This window comes from Athene noctua, chromosome 13 (genome assembly GCF_965140245.1).
Source record: "Athene noctua chromosome 13, bAthNoc1.hap1.1, whole genome shotgun sequence".
Lineage (NCBI taxonomy): Eukaryota > Metazoa > Chordata > Aves > Strigiformes > Strigidae > Athene > Athene noctua.
Window position 1 is genome coordinate 14,718,751 of NC_134049.1, and position 14,993 is coordinate 14,733,743.

General features: G+C 50.8%; 1 protein-coding gene across 4 annotated transcripts in view; it reads right to left on the reverse strand.

The window, feature by feature from the left end:
- ITGA11 (integrin subunit alpha 11) overlaps positions 1 to 14,993 on the reverse strand; it is a 50,996-nt gene that overhangs the window by 6,658 nt on the left and 29,345 nt on the right. For all 4 annotated transcript variants that reach the window (XM_074917655.1, XM_074917654.1, XM_074917653.1 and 1 more), the window contains 14 exons: positions 14,700 to 14,844; positions 12,829 to 12,977; positions 12,449 to 12,589; positions 11,282 to 11,485; positions 10,688 to 10,818; positions 9,826 to 9,992; positions 8,361 to 8,503; positions 7,133 to 7,243; positions 6,833 to 6,918; positions 5,306 to 5,513; positions 3,511 to 3,609; positions 2,106 to 2,182; positions 1,379 to 1,468; positions 2 to 92 (listed from right to left, as the gene is read on the reverse strand). In XM_074917655.1, coding sequence (XP_074773756.1) covers positions 2 to 92; positions 1,379 to 1,468; positions 2,106 to 2,182; positions 3,511 to 3,609; positions 5,306 to 5,513; positions 6,833 to 6,918; positions 7,133 to 7,243; positions 8,361 to 8,503; positions 9,826 to 9,992; positions 10,688 to 10,818; positions 11,282 to 11,485; positions 12,449 to 12,589; positions 12,829 to 12,977; positions 14,700 to 14,844 — 1,842 coding nt within the window. The remainder of the gene's footprint in view (position 1; positions 93 to 1,378; positions 1,469 to 2,105; positions 2,183 to 3,510; positions 3,610 to 5,305; positions 5,514 to 6,832; positions 6,919 to 7,132; positions 7,244 to 8,360; positions 8,504 to 9,825; positions 9,993 to 10,687; positions 10,819 to 11,281; positions 11,486 to 12,448; positions 12,590 to 12,828; positions 12,978 to 14,699; positions 14,845 to 14,993) is intronic.

The following is a 14,993-nucleotide window of genomic DNA, read 5'->3' on the forward strand; positions in this document are numbered from 1 at the left end:
CCTTGAAGGTGCAATGAAAGGGGGGGCCGATGCTGTCGTATCTCTCCAGGGAGCTGTTTGACCTGATTTCGTAGTAGTCCAGGCTCGACACCCTGTTGTGACGAAGGAGGACAAGTCGTGAGGTGAGCTTGGGGCAAACAGAGCATGAAGCAGCCCCGTGCGCAGCTGCCCCCAGCACCAGACTGGGCAGCCCCAGCCCCACTGCAGGCAGATTCCCCAAGATTTGGTCTCTCTGGTCCCATTTCGGATGGAAACCATCCTCTGGCTCCACCTTGTGCAAAAAAAAAAAAAAAAAAAAAAAAAGATGGGGGATTTTCAAACTATTCTGCTTCTTCAGTATTTTCCCTTTCTTTGTAGAAATTTTCTCACCTTTTTAATATAACAGAGACATTCAAGGCCCTGGTTAGCAGTTTGAATGTCATGTGTAAGTCAGAAGAGGGAAATCACATCTATGTTTTACAGCTGCAGAGGAGGGGAAGGAGCCAGAAGCATCTGATGGGGGCCTGGCCGGGGTCGTCTGTGGTGGGACACATGCTCACCACTGTCACAACATGAAATGCGTGGCCCCAAACCCCCCAAAACTCTTTGAAATGATTTTTTTTTTTTTTTTTTTTTTGTCCCCAGTGTGCCCAGATTTGAATTTTTTGTGCTGGCACATTTCCTCCAAGCTCTCCCTTTTCCCATAAGGGCAATTCTTATATTTGTTAAAAGTGAGAATCCTCCCACTCCTCCAAAATTTTAAGTATTAAAATGGTTTTATTTTCAGTGCCCTACTGCCACTAGTGTAAAAAAATTAAAATGACTGAAGGTCTTAAAAAAATCTGCTAAGAATTACAGCAAGAGGTGCCAGGGAATGTGCTACTGGGGTCCACGTGTTTTCTTATAATCAGGTTAATAAATTATTACTGTGACTTAGCTCCCACTCTCCTTGGAGCAAGGACGCTCTCTGCTTTAGTTACTGTTGATGCCCAAACCCTTCCACACACATCCCTCAGATGATTTTTATAGTGGGATGGCTACCGGCCCAGACACTGGCTAGTAACACATGTTATGAACATTATTGCCTGCAATAAGTACTTTTTCCCTTGAAAAAAGTTGCCCTCAGACCTATTTAATACCACTTGTGCATTTAACCATTATGAAAGCACAGCACCTTGTTGCTCCTTGATGTGGATTTTTATAAGGACCCCCTGAGCGGGATATCCCTGATTCTCTGATTCCTTCAGCCCCTTTTCTAAACAAATTCCCCAAATGAAAGCTCAGTTTGCACCGGGCTCTGTTTGAACACGGCTCCCATGGGGTGAGGCGCTGGTTTCCCCAAAGGACACCCTGCAAACTGTGTTCCTCTGAAAGCTGCGTCCCCTTCCGAAACACCCACCTGGTGAAAAGCAGGTCGGCTTCGTACTTCAGGTGGAAATTCAAATGGGCAAAGTTGTCCTCCTTGGTGCTCTCCTTCTCCTCGCTGTCACTGAAACAGCAGTGGGCAAGTGGGGAGTGAGGCAAGAGTTGGCTCCCCTCTGATTTTTTTGGGGGGGATCATAGGAAGCAGGTAGAAAAAGGCTGAACTTTTGCTTTTTGGCCAAAGTGTAAAGAGAAGAAATTTTATTCTCTAACTTTTATTAGCCCAAGGCCATAAAAGTAGATAATCTGGAGCCCAGCAGCCTTAAAGTGGTGCAGCAGCCCCAGCAGAATGAATCCTCATCTGCTCTAATCTTTGACAAAAATGAAAAAAAAAAACCTAGTGAGATTTCACTTGGCTGTCAAAAAACTTTACCTGTGCAGGGGAAATGTGTGAGGAGAATTTTGCAAAGCTGTTAGGAGTACTTGCAGTTGTGAAGGTGGGTAAGAAAGCAGCAGTGGCTGGGGACCCTTCTTCAACTGCACAGCTACCACATATACAAATAAATGATGAATATAAATATATAGATAAATAAAAATAGCCTGATTTGTGAATACAGGGATCCACACTCTCTAATAACCCATGGCAACCAGGTTTTCTTGTGGTTATTCCCCAAGTAAGGCCTCGAGCATCACCTACGGCTACAGGAGAAGGCGACCCTCTGTCAATCTCGCAAACACGCACAAGGGAGAAAGCAACCATTAACCTGTTGGCGATCAAGTAGATCTCCATGCTTTGAAGGAAAATCGACTTGCTGAACTCAAAATCCAGGCGAAAAGCTACCTGTGGAGGTTGGAAACAGATTGTAGACAATATTAGGGGAAAAAAAGCCCCAAGGGCCAGCCAGGAGTGGTGCAGGAGCTGTGTGGGTGAGAGCATCCCACTGATCCCACGGGGAGATGCTGCCGGGCTTTGGGCAGAGCCTCGGCTTTCCAGGGAGAAAAGAGGCCACGCTGGGGATTTGCAGGATTTGCTCTCAGCCCTGCACGCTGCATTTTTTTGCTGTGAGATTTGGAGAAGAGAGCAGCCCCCCTTTGGAAGTGAAACTCTCCGGGGGACCTGCAGCGAGAGGCAGCTCGCTCCCATCTGCGGCACGGGGTCGGCTGGCGGGGGAAGGCAGCCGGAGAGAGGCCAACAACAATAAAATGTGATAAATGTCACATCTGCGAGAGCTGTGGCAATGACCTCAAACTGTCTGGGACTGCACAGCTGAGTATAATATTAAAGCTCCTGCTGCTCTTCGGCCAAATTTCCATTTCCAGCTTGTCTTTGTTTTGGCAGGACCTGGACTACCTGATGCCACGCAGATGCATTCTCAGCCCCCGTAGGTCATGGGGAGTCAGGCTGCTGCGCGCTTTGTATAGCCACAGGCATCTGAAAGGACTTTTTTGGGAGCTTTCAAGACTTGCGAGGTGCCTGGAGCTCATCCTATCATTATCAAGCTTCTCTCAAGGATAGGCTTCACACAGATACAGGGTTAGAAAGATTTTATCTTTAGATCCTGCTTGTATTGGCCCCTTTTCCCACGGGGATGCAGGACAGGCTTTTCCTTCCCCACCTTAATGCTGTGTCTAACACTGGCAAAGGGTTTTATGGCATATAAAAAACGATGCCCACTAGACCTGGGCTTACCCCATGTGTTGGGAACTGCTGTAAGCTGCGGATTGGGGGATGCCACCAACCCAAGGAGGCTTGGGCAGGCTCAGAGGATGGTCTGGAGGGACCTTGGGTGTTCAGAGCAAGGGAAATCTCTCAGGCACGGAAGGGTGCCTCATCCTGTGAGGAAGGAGCTTGGGCAAATTACCATCAGTGGTTTGAAGCCAACATTAAATTGCTCCAAAGGACTGAAGACAAATTCTTTGAGTCAGAGGATCTGGGTTGGATTTTGGTGCTCTCCTAACACCAAGGCAGTGTCCTAACCATCCCAGCTCCCCTAACGTGCCTTTCAAACAGCAGTGATGGACAGGGAAAGGGGAGAAACCAAATGTTTATCTTTAAAAATCCTGTTCAAAACCCAAAGATGGATGGATGCGACCCCATGGCAATGCCAGGGGCAGAGGCCTCCTGTCCCATGGATGAAGCCTCACTTGGGCAGGAGGGAATAGCTTTACCTTGGCCTTGGCTCGGAAGAACGGGTAGCTCACATTGCACACTTTCTTGTTGGGGTGCTTGTCTTCAGTCATGCAGTCAATATTGATGTCTGTGTCATCCTAAAACAGGACACAAAGTGTCCGCGACACTGGGCACAAGCCCCATGTCCTGGCTCTTTATAAAAGCAGAAAACACACCCACGGGGCTCAAAACAGGCTTTAACTTTTGGAAAAAACAACCAAACCAACCAACCAACCCTGCTTGCCACAGGCTGGGAATCCTTCCCATACAGGCAAATTTCTAGGGCAGTTCCTGGAGAGGGGGCATTTCTAACAAGTAATTTTCAGCTTTCTGATTTAAATCCTCTTTAGAAATGTAACTACAGCAGTAAATGAATGAACTCAATTATTCTTGGCACTGTAATTGGGAAGAGGAATATTTTTCTGTGATGAGGAGTCAAAGGGAAGCACCAAGAGATAACACGCGCTATTGTTCTACATGGCCGCTAGCTAAACAGTAATATTTAATTTCCTGTCTCAACAATTACGTTTCTGCTGCTTGAACACCTTCCAGCTCACCAGCCAGGCTGGGGAAGCTCCTGCCCACTGCAAAACCCAAGCACAGGCTGTGGTGGGATGGGGTGCTGGCCCTGCTCTGCTCCTCCGCTGCCAAGCTGTAGCAACCCTACAAGAGATTGTAGCCTGGTTGTATGCAGGTGTCCATTCCCACCACGAGATGATGAGATATTCCAGTTTTTGGCCCTGTGTTAGACCCCCACAAGGTTATCAGTTCAACGGTACCAGACAAGTCCTGCCCAGGAGCTGAAACATCCCAGTACCAGCATCAGGGAAAATGCCTTAAAAACTGCCAGCAACAGCCCAGAGCTTTCTCCCACTCATCTGCTGAGATGATGGACTTTCTGGGGCTACAGCTGATTTTCATTCAGGTCTCTGTACAGCCTCTGACACAAACATCCATTCTCTCCAGTTGGCAATTTGCTTTTTTATAAGGACCGGCAGCCAGGAACCCATTAGCAGTGACGCTTCTATAACCAGCTACAAATATTTCCTGCAACCACTGCTGCACGGGTGCTTTCTGTAACTGAGCATTGTAGGGTTTTTCCCCCTCACTTAATTTGGAGTAATCGCTCAGAAAATACATTTTTCTTATTTTGTGGGCAATGTGCCCCACAATTTTCCCTTGGCATGGCTTGTAGTAAAACAAACACAGGACATGGGATCTGCGGGCGGGTATGAAGTCACTGGGGGGACGAGGGAGGGCTCAGCAGCATCAGCATATTTCCCAAACCTCGCTGGGAAAAAGGAGGACTTGCACTGAGACTGAGTGAGTGGTGGGGGTGAAATATTGGGAGGTTGGGAGTGGATGTGGTTGATGGGCTCATCCAGGGGACAGCCGTAGAGATGTGGCATCGCCCGGCTTGGTGCTGAGCTGTGGCCACATTCCCATTATCAGCCTGTACTTCCAGGAGTTATATCTCAGCTGCAAAAATTAATCCCTGACAGGAACTTGGCCAAGTGCAGCAAGTATTTTTAAACTATTGGAGTAGAAAAATAAAGAGGGGAAATAATTTCATCTTCATTTGACCTTCTTTCAGGCTCTTAAAATTCAAACGTTTTTGTATTTCCAAAATAAAGAGCTGAAAGGGCTGTAAGTGCTTAGAAACTAAGCCCATAAACATGTCTGATTTATGAGGGATGAAGACATTTTTGGGCTCTGGTTTAGGACACAGCTTTCTCATCCAGCCAGGATGAGAAGCACCTTTGGAAAGCCCTGGATCTCCCCTGGCAGCCTCACCTTGGGGATCAAGCTGGCAAACTGGAGGTTCCTGGAGAAGGAGATGTTGAGGACCGTGCTGTAGGCGTTTTCACCTCGGTTCTCCAGCGTCGCCTCCACGGCCACCCTCCTCCTGCTGCTCTCGATGATGAAGATGGAGGTGTCGAAGGAGAGGCTGAAGGCCGAGCAGTCCGGCGGTGCCCTCCGCAGAGCCCGCCGGCAGTACTCCCTGCAAGAGGAGGGCAGCAGTGCAGGCAAGGGCTGCCTGCAGCGCCACGCCAAGACCCAGCTCTGGGATTTTTATGTGCACAGTGCATAGGATAGTGCAAGGAAATCCCTGCTCTGTTGTGCTGTGCTGCTACGGAAAGAGGAATCAGAAATTCCCCCCCGTGGATCATCATTTTGCTTGTGATTTTTTGCTAACGGCGCTTAGCTTTCTCAAAATCAGTTGGGAGCTCTTGGTACAGCTGGGATGTAAGGGGAAAAAATAGATTCCATACCATTAGCAAAGGGTAAAGCTGGTGTTTAGTTTCAGCCTGACTGAGATCTCTCTTCCGACAAGTTTACCAACAGAGACTGCAATGGCAGCAGCATCTGCTTTGGCAGAGTTGATGGGTGTTTGGCAATTTAATTTCTTTATGAAAAAACGAAAAGGAAAGGAAAATGTACAACAGTGCCATTTTCAGAGCCACCTTCTGCCTCTAATGACTGGGCAACCAGCGTGCCAGTTTGAAGGAATAGCTCTATTCCAACAAGTCACCCCCTAAGTGGTTTTCTGGGCAGAAATCACCTCTGTATCAGCTGCTTTTCTAGGCCATGATCCAGTCCCCGCTGATGCTGGTGGAAAAGCTCCACAGGCTTCAGGAGGAACCAAATTAGAGGTCTGGCACCTTGGTAGACCGCAGCATCTGCCCACAGTTATTTGTAAGACTCCAGCCACTAAGATCCATACTTAATCCCTACCTACAGCTCACTTCAACCTCCCACAGCCCAGCGGGGGTTGCTGGGGGCCCCAGACCTCTTCCTGGTGAGCTCTGGGTCACAGCCTCAGGACCAAGAGCTTTACAGGAGACACCGAGCAATAAATGCTGAATTACGGGACACAAGTAATCCCCAGGTAGCAGTGCTGGCCATGAGCTTGGTCCAGAGCCCACTGCCGTCAACAGGAGGTGGAGATTCAAGCTCCTGTGCTCCTAGATAACCTTTAAAAGCTCTTTAAGTGATGAAATGTAGCATATAATTATTTCTGCTGCTTGAGTCAAGCCTGTAATTGCCAAGTGGGTAATGCCAGCCTTGCATTTATTCCCCCCTGTTATTGACCGATTTGTCTCCCTGGGGATCATCACCATGGCATCAAATATTAGTTGTTTTGTGGATTCCCTGAAAAACCACTGATGGTTTCCAGGCAGGGAGCAGGCAGAGACTTAAAGAGTCGCTGCAAGCAGAGCTGCTGAGGAAGGTCCAGTTGCGATGCCAGAATTTATGGAGCATGGGTTGGGGCTGGGTTTGTGATATCAGTTGGGAGGATGCTCTGAGCGACCTACTCACATGGCACTGGGCACATCGCTTCTGGCATCCAGGACCAGATCAGGGACACAGTGCTCATCCTCGTTGCACCCGTTCCAGAAAGGGACCTGAGGGAGACAACAAGAGCAGCTCGGTGACCATTTGTGCCCCAGGTTGTGCTCCAAGGAGAAGGGACACGGGCGGTGATCCTAGGCTGGGCCCAACACATAGCTATTGCAGGAGGGTTCAGGGATTACAGCCCCAAGATAAAGAAGCAAATGTTATATCCAGAGATAAATCTGCTGGGAAAAGGCACCCTGGGAGGTCAGTGCTGCTACCTACCGAGACCTTGTGTGAGGTGGGCCAGCCGTCGTCCAGCATGGGACCGTTCTCAGGGTGCTCCAGCTCGTAGTCAATGGAGAATGTCACTGGTTTCACATAGTCAGCTGTGTCCTGAGGTGGACAGAAAGCATTGTTGAGGACAGGGCTCCTGCTTGTGGAGGAGCAGCATCAGAGAACAAGGTAAGGCAGAGCTACAGGCATGCGTGGTTATTTTATGAAATAAAAATTTTGCAATTGAGTGTGCTTTGGTGTGAAACCATCCTGCCTCTCCAGCTAACCCTCACTTAGGGACAGGACAGCCTAGCTCAGCGGCGCTGCTCAACAGCCATCCACACATACATGTCTGACGATGCTGGAAATGTTGCACCGTGGAGATGTTGGCTCCAAAAAGTGGGTGCTTGAGGTTGGGGACTGTCCCCACGGGTAACAGAGCTGTCCTGAAACCCTCACCCTGGGCCCGTCCAGCTGGTAACGAAGCTGCACTTTCCTGCAGCTCTGTGAGCTCTTCCCATGCATTGTCCCAGCTGCACAGGGTGCACTGAGATGCTCTAAAGCAAGATGCTTCTTGGGCTAAATCACAAGCTCCATCTTGAGCTTCAGTCTGAAATTTCCCAGAAGTTCACAGTGGTTCAGGCCGGAACTTGGGGCAGGGCCAGTCTGGCAGCTCAGCCCTCCCTGGCCTCTGCAATATTCTCATCATTCACTGGGAATGTTTGATTTTGGCCAGGTTTGTGCATCAGCTGTTCCCTGCGAGCGATGCAGAGAGTTTCACTCCTGCACCCAGAGAAAGGGACCCTGATGGTTGGAGGGGTGCGGGGGTGAAAGCACTGGGGACTGGCACGGAGGCATTTCGTCCCAATGGAAAAAAAAGAGTTTTCACCAATTTTGGAGCAGGAGGACGAGCCTGACTGGGGTGTCAGGAGTGCACGCCCTCCCCAAGGGCATGGCTCATGGAAAGGAGCACAGAGCAAGCTGGGGCTGCAATGAAGTCAGCGCTCGGGGACACAGCAGCTCCATCCCTGACCACATCAAACCCAGCATGAAGAAATCCAGGCACGGTGGGGAGGAGGCTCATTTCCAGCCCCACGAAGCCATTGAGGCTCCTCCAACCACTTCCCGGTGCATCGTTGTTTTGCACAAGGTGGAGAGCATCTTTGCTCGGGCGGCTGGCTCTCCCCCCGGCGCTGCCGGAGGAGGAGACCCCAGCCTCGGGCTCCTTCCCACTCACCAAGACGTGGAACTGGAGCCTGTCACAGTGCTCCTGTCCAGCGAGCAGCACCAGCCCCTTCTGCATGTACCGCTCTCCACTCTCGTCCAGGTGAGCCCGTGGCGTGTACCTGCGCTCGTCGATGGTGGCATTGTACCGCAGTGCTGGAAGGAGAGCAGCACCGTCAGGGCCTCCCCCCCGCTGGGGTTACACTCACTGTATAGCAACACTGGGTCAAAAATGTGGGTTTGGGTGCTCAAGCCCCTACTGCCTTGCTGGGAGGAGTGTGGTGGAGAGCACACTGAGGGAAAATCGGGAAAATCAGGTTATAGTTAGTGTTGCCTGTTTCTAGTAGACATTTCTTCTGGGTAAAGCATTCACTCTCCAGGTCAAAGGAGGAACTTTAAAAATGCATTACGATGAGACACTGTGTAAAATCTGTGCAGGGTATATAATTATTTGCCTCACATTCACATGTGGGCCTGTGCCAGTTCTGGAGGTATTGTACACTGGAGCTCTCTCCTCTCCTAGATATTTTACTAGAGATTGTTTCCTTCCTGCAGTGCTGTCAAAAAGAAACAAGGTCCCCAACCCAACACCAGGCAGGGCAGGATTTGCACCCACTGCACCAGTGTGATGCAAAACCATCAGCCTCCAGCACACACCATCCATGGGGTGGCTCTTCTGGGTAGAAATAAGTGTAAAATTAAATAAATAAAGAAAAACCCGCTCAGCTTTTTTGTCCTGCATGCTCCACAGTTATAGCAGGCAGGAGGGAAGCACTGGATTTGGTAGTACCAATCAGAATTCTTGTTCTAGGGGGTGGGAGTTTTTCCTTTGGCTTTGCTTGGGACCCGATTTTCCTGTGACGGTGTTCGCTGCCGGGTTGCAAGGGGCTGAGCCATCATTGCTTCCCCCAGCTCCAGCTGAGTCACGGGCACTCGCTGGGTAGACTCAGGGTCACGGCAGCAGGCAAGGGTTTAATAGCAGAGCTGGCCAATAACTTCACAGAGATTCCCGGGGATATGAGGGAAACATGCACATATGGTTAGCAGATGTGTCCTGCTGCTGCAGCAGGGAGGATGGACGAGTTCTGTGGGACATGGTCTGGGCAAGTCTTCTCCTGTCCCGCTGGCTGGGGGGGTGGTGGTGACAGCCCTGTCACACGTACCATGGCAAGAGGAGCTGCGGGAGAGCTTGGCCCCGGGGTGTAGGTGGGAGGAGAGGTTAAACATAGGCAAGGTTGTATCCTTGGGGTGTTTCTTGGCACTGCTTAATGGCAGAGCCACCATCCCTGCTACATCAGCCAGGATAGGGACAAATTTGTGGATAAAAAGGGATGTGGCGGGTGGCAATGTGCACACCTCCAGACATGCCAAACTTCTGGATGGTTTCCCTTGGAAGAAGCTGGGTGCTCCCTCGGGGATGGAGAGTTAAACAACGCATGAATTGGGGTTTTTGTCACGCAAGCAGCCGTGCCACTTACCCACACTGGCCGTCTGGAAGTGAGCTGAGAGGAAGACAGCAGTGAAGCAGACGAAGGCCGACATGCAGGTGGCATCCTTCCCATTCCGCTTGCAGTCCTTGGTGAAGATGTTGATTTTGGAGGGCTCGAAGCGGACGCTGGCATTGATCTGGACCACACTGCGAGACCTGCGGGGCAAGCAAGGGTCACGAGATGTGCTTGCAGCGTGGGATGCCCACACATATCCACAGCACCCTCCAAAAGTCTCCCACACCTCCAGATTGACCCTTCTCTACCTCTTCACCCATTTTCTCAACATCAGGAAGGTGTTGAGGAAGACCAAAGGCCACCACTGCATGCTGCTCTACTCTCAGCTCATCTAAGTAGCATTTGAAGAATAGAATTTCTGGCACATATTTGCCTCCTGCTTAGGCCAGTGAAGTAGCTCAGCACTGAGAGCTGGATTTGGCCCCTTGCATGCACATAACATATTTCAAGGCAGACCCCAGGGTGACTCATCTCTGCTGGGCACAGCTACCCTCTGTCCTAACAGCTTCAAGGGACTTTCTAAACATCAATCAATATTTGAAAATCTTAAACTGTTCTTATTAAATAAGAACAGAGGGAGCCTGGGCAAATCACCATGAATCAATTAGCTGGTTTGAAACTCCTGTGGAACTAATGATGAAATTCAATGCAAAATCAATTCTGACATCCTTCTAGGGCCCAACAGGATTGAAATCCCACGGCCCCGCCAGACAGGAGGATCGTTGTGGTGGAAAGATGCGTCAGATTGTTGGGAGATCAGTTTTCCCCCCAAAATATGTCAGCATATTGAAATGAGCTTCGGGCAGAGGAGAGTGCCAAATGAGATACAGCTAACCACAAGAGCACGGCGTTCCCCAGAGAGCCGATGGCCAAGTCTATGAGCCCGTCTTCGTTCAGGTCCAGCTGTCCATGAATGCTGCATCCAAAATACCTCAGGCCTGGTGCAAGGTCCGCAGCTGCTATCCGCTGAAAAGCAAAGGGGAGGATCCAGGCTGGTTTCCAGCAGGAGCATCCCTGCCTGCGAAGGAGGGGTTCGCCATGCCGACCTCCAACACGCTACTGAAGATGTCTCTTTCTGAGTGATTGCACCAAACTTAATTTTGCAGTGAATGAGAGCAGTTTCTCTTTGGAGACACCATCCACAGATTTCTGCTGAATTTACTCTGCATATTTACTATTTCTCACAAGTGTGAGAAATTTTTTATCTCTAGTATTCCATTGCACCGAGTGCTAAGCATTGCCCCTAATTTCAAGCACACTCTATGTTTGCTTTGTCTTCAACCCCTCACAAAAGAAAATATCCGGCAATAATAATTAACAGTGCAATACTGTGTGTGAATTAATTGTGCTCCATCAGTCCCTAAAATGGGCACAAAGGCCATTTATTCTGATGGAGGACAGGGACAAATGAAGCACCCAAGAGCTGTACCTGCTTGTACTTCTTCAGAATGGTCTCTTCGAATCCGAGGAAGATGTATATTGCTCCTTGGTGCTCGTCCTCCAAAGGTGCCCCAACGACAAGGTCATTGTAGGAGTCCTGGTTGAGGTCAGGCACAGCAGCGATGCAGGAGCCGAAGCGGGAGTTCTGGTAGCTCTGCAGATCAACGAGGGCACCGCTGGAAACGAAGTGGTTCTACCGGGCCAGCCAAAGAGATAAAGCAGAAAAAAACCCCCAAAACCATTAGCAGCAAGCCTGGCAGGAGGAGAGAACCCTCAAAGGCAAAAAACCAAGATGAAGTGATCCTCCCAGGATCCTCCCAGGGCTATGGGACTTTCTGTTGAGCATGTCCTTGGGGAGGGGTGAGCCCTGCGTCAGCCCCATGCCTGCTTTGTATAGCAACCTACGTAAATAATTGCATAAAAAGTTTAGATGTGGGGACTCCTGCTGCTCCAGGCAGGCTCTGCAGCCTTGGATATAAAGCATGACCTGCTCATTGCCCTGCCCACCCCTGGACCCTGATGGATTTGGCTCAGAAACTGCATTTAGAGCCAAATTTAAGGGCAGCAGGAAAGCTGGTCCTGCCCCAGAGTGCTGCTGGGCGCCAGGGAAGGGGACAGCAGCGACACATGTCCCGTCTGTGCCCTGAAATGATGGTGGAGGGATTGACCTTGCTGCTGCCCATAACCCTGTGCCTGGCCCAGCCTCTGGGCAGGAGGGTGCCCTTGGAGGGAATGATTTTGGGGGAAGCAGTGTGGATGTGGACTATTTCTCTGGAGAGACACCCATGTTGCAAAGACCTTGCCTTGCACCGCACCCATCACCTCCTCAGGGCTGGGAATCTCGCTGGCCGGGAGCAGCAAAGCCTCGAGACAGGGCGGCTCCATTCCAGCACAGGCTGGACTCCCTTCGCTGGCAGCAAGCAAACCCCCTGAGATTGTTTATAAACAAGAAAAACAGACAAATTCTCCTCGAGTCTCGCAGCAGCCACAACAGCGAGGCGCTGCCAAGCTCTGTTGCCTTTGGACCAGGCTGCTCGTGCCCTGTGACGTTTGACCGAAGCTGGGGGATGTGCACAGCCCAGAGCCACCCCAGGGAGGTGACATGGGGACACAGTTCCCCTGCTAGTGCCCAAACACCCCGGACCCTGCCACGTACCTCCCGCAGGCTGTAGACATAGACCTTCCCCCTCTCCCTGCCCTCGCTGAAGTACATGGGGGCTCCCACCAACAACACGTCGGTGACGCCATCGCCATTGACGTCAAGGGAGTTGATCTCGCTGCCGTAGTAGGAGCCGATCTGGAGGAGACAGAGGAGAGGATGGGAGCAACGTTCCCAATGTGTAGGGGCACTGCCACCCTCCCCGGCGGGGACTGCGGGGACATTTCAAGCCCCACCCTTGCCACGGCCACATGCTTTGGAGCTGCAGCATCCCCAGCTGCCCATGGATGTGCTCCACTGCTGAGCCATTTCAACAGGAAGCGAAGGAGGAGGATTGATGCCATGTGGAAAAACCAGCACAGCATCCCTGGCGTTACCTGCTCCCCCTTCAGTGCCTGGTGGATGGTGAGATTTCGGTTGTTGTGCATGCTGAAAATGATGACTTTCCCAGTATGGTTGAACCTGGGTGCTCCTGCGACGTAAATCCGCTCGTGCTTGGTGGAGATGACAGAGGAGACGGTGTAACCTGGAAGAGGGGGCGGGTGGGGGTGAGCGTGGCTGAGTGGCTCCCTGCCTGCTCCCAGCTGCTGCCCGGCAATCTGCTTTCCATTAGCCCCCAGCTGCTGACACAGCTCTGGCCACCTCCCAGATCAGGAAGCTAGAAACCCAGATTTCTTCAAAGATAAAGTCATTCAAATAAACCCCAGTGCCCTAACCCTGGGCTTTTAGCTGCTCAGATCCCACCAACAACCTGAGCAGTGTAGCTGTGCCAAGAGTTTTGGCACCGCCTCACGCAGCCTGCAAACCCTGTGCAAAATCCTTCTTTCACCTCAAAGGCGAGTGCAGTTCCTGGCCTGAGAAGTGTTTTACTTCATGGCTCATATCAAATTAAATGAACACTAGCAAGGTGCGTGCACGGCTGGAGGCTGCAGTGCCACGAGCTGCTCCTTCGAGACCCCAGCAACACCGCATCTGAAACCAGGCGTGAAGGACTTTGCTGATGCTTGATGTTAACACTCAGAGCCCAATAAAAGCCATGAATCCATCAAGACCCTTGCTCAGGAGTCCTTATGGAAATAACCCCAAACAATCCCTGTTTCCTACCCAGATGGGTTATTTTCTGCACCAGGATTGCTGACACCACATGTCGGGCTGCAGCACTTGCCCATGGTTGCCAATGGGCTGATGTAGGAATATAACGCTTGGGCCGCAAAATCCTATTTTTGAAACCCAGCTCCAGGTTCTTGCATGTTCACAGTCAGTTTTAGATGCTACTTAAATGATTAGAAACTCAAAGCATGGCTAACCATGAAGCTGGATCAAATCACTCAGGGTCACATTCAGTTGAATTTTGAGCATCTCCAGGGATTATCGGGGTTTATGGACCCCTTTCCTTGGCATTGGCCTTACCTGGTGTCTCTATTTCCCTAAATATTCCCCTCTGGGGAAGGATATTCTTAAGTCAAGCATCAGCCTTGAAACGCCCAGGTCTCAGCACTGGGCGAGCTGGGCTGCTCTGCAGCAGGATGCACCAGTGTTTCCTTAATATTTCTGGATTTCTTACTCCAGGCAGTGGGAAAGACAGAGCTCAGGCAAGCTCCCACATACTGTCATGGGTGCCCCTTGCACAGCCACAGCCACCCCTGCCATCCTGAGCCGGGGGGACACTCTGCTGTCACCCCAAGAGATGACCCACGTGTCCAGGGGCTGTTCATGTCCCCAGCCGAGGGAAGAGCCCTGACACACCAGTGGTGACCCTGCAGCATCCCACCCCATTCCCTGCCCCGGGGCAGCTCAGCCTGGCACCCACATCTCTGGAGAGAGGCTTCGTTTTGCAAACCAGGCTGATATTTTTACTCTGGAGCTTTAACAGCCACACATGGAAGGGATTAACTCAGCAGGTATTTCCTCCCTAGGCATGAAATTTCATCACTGCTATTTAAACCATTCCAGTAAGTTCTGTAGATGACTCGAGCTGGCTGGTGTCTGAGCTACTTCTGCAATTAAATCCTGCCATGGTCAACACTGGACTCTTCCCGGGTGAGGATGCTCACGTACACTGCGTCCCTGGGCAAGGGGCAACACAGGTCTCCCCCCAACAGGAGCCCACAAAGAGCCAGGCATGGTACCGCCTGTGCTGGAAGTGCTGGCTGCTATTAGTCATTTAAAAAATATGTTGTGCTTCCTATTATTAAGCATAAAATCATGAATCCAGCCCTGGCAGCAGAGCCTCATTCAGCTTTCTTACCTAAATATGCTCCGTGATTTTTCAGCTCCTCTGGGAACTCCTGGAGATAAGATTCCCGCAGGGGAATGACCTTCCCGCTGCTGGTTTCCTTCAGGACAGCTCCGTTCCAGTCGTAGGCACCCACTGCCCCCAGCAAGATCCCATCCTGAAGGAGAGCAGGAGTAGTTTAGGGGTATTTCTTGCCAAGTGGAGACAATTCTGCACCTCACTGCCCATACAGGCAAAGCTGACTCATGCTCAGATGGATGAGGGGACCTGATGGGCTGGTTTTCTGTGAGAACATATATGGGGGTC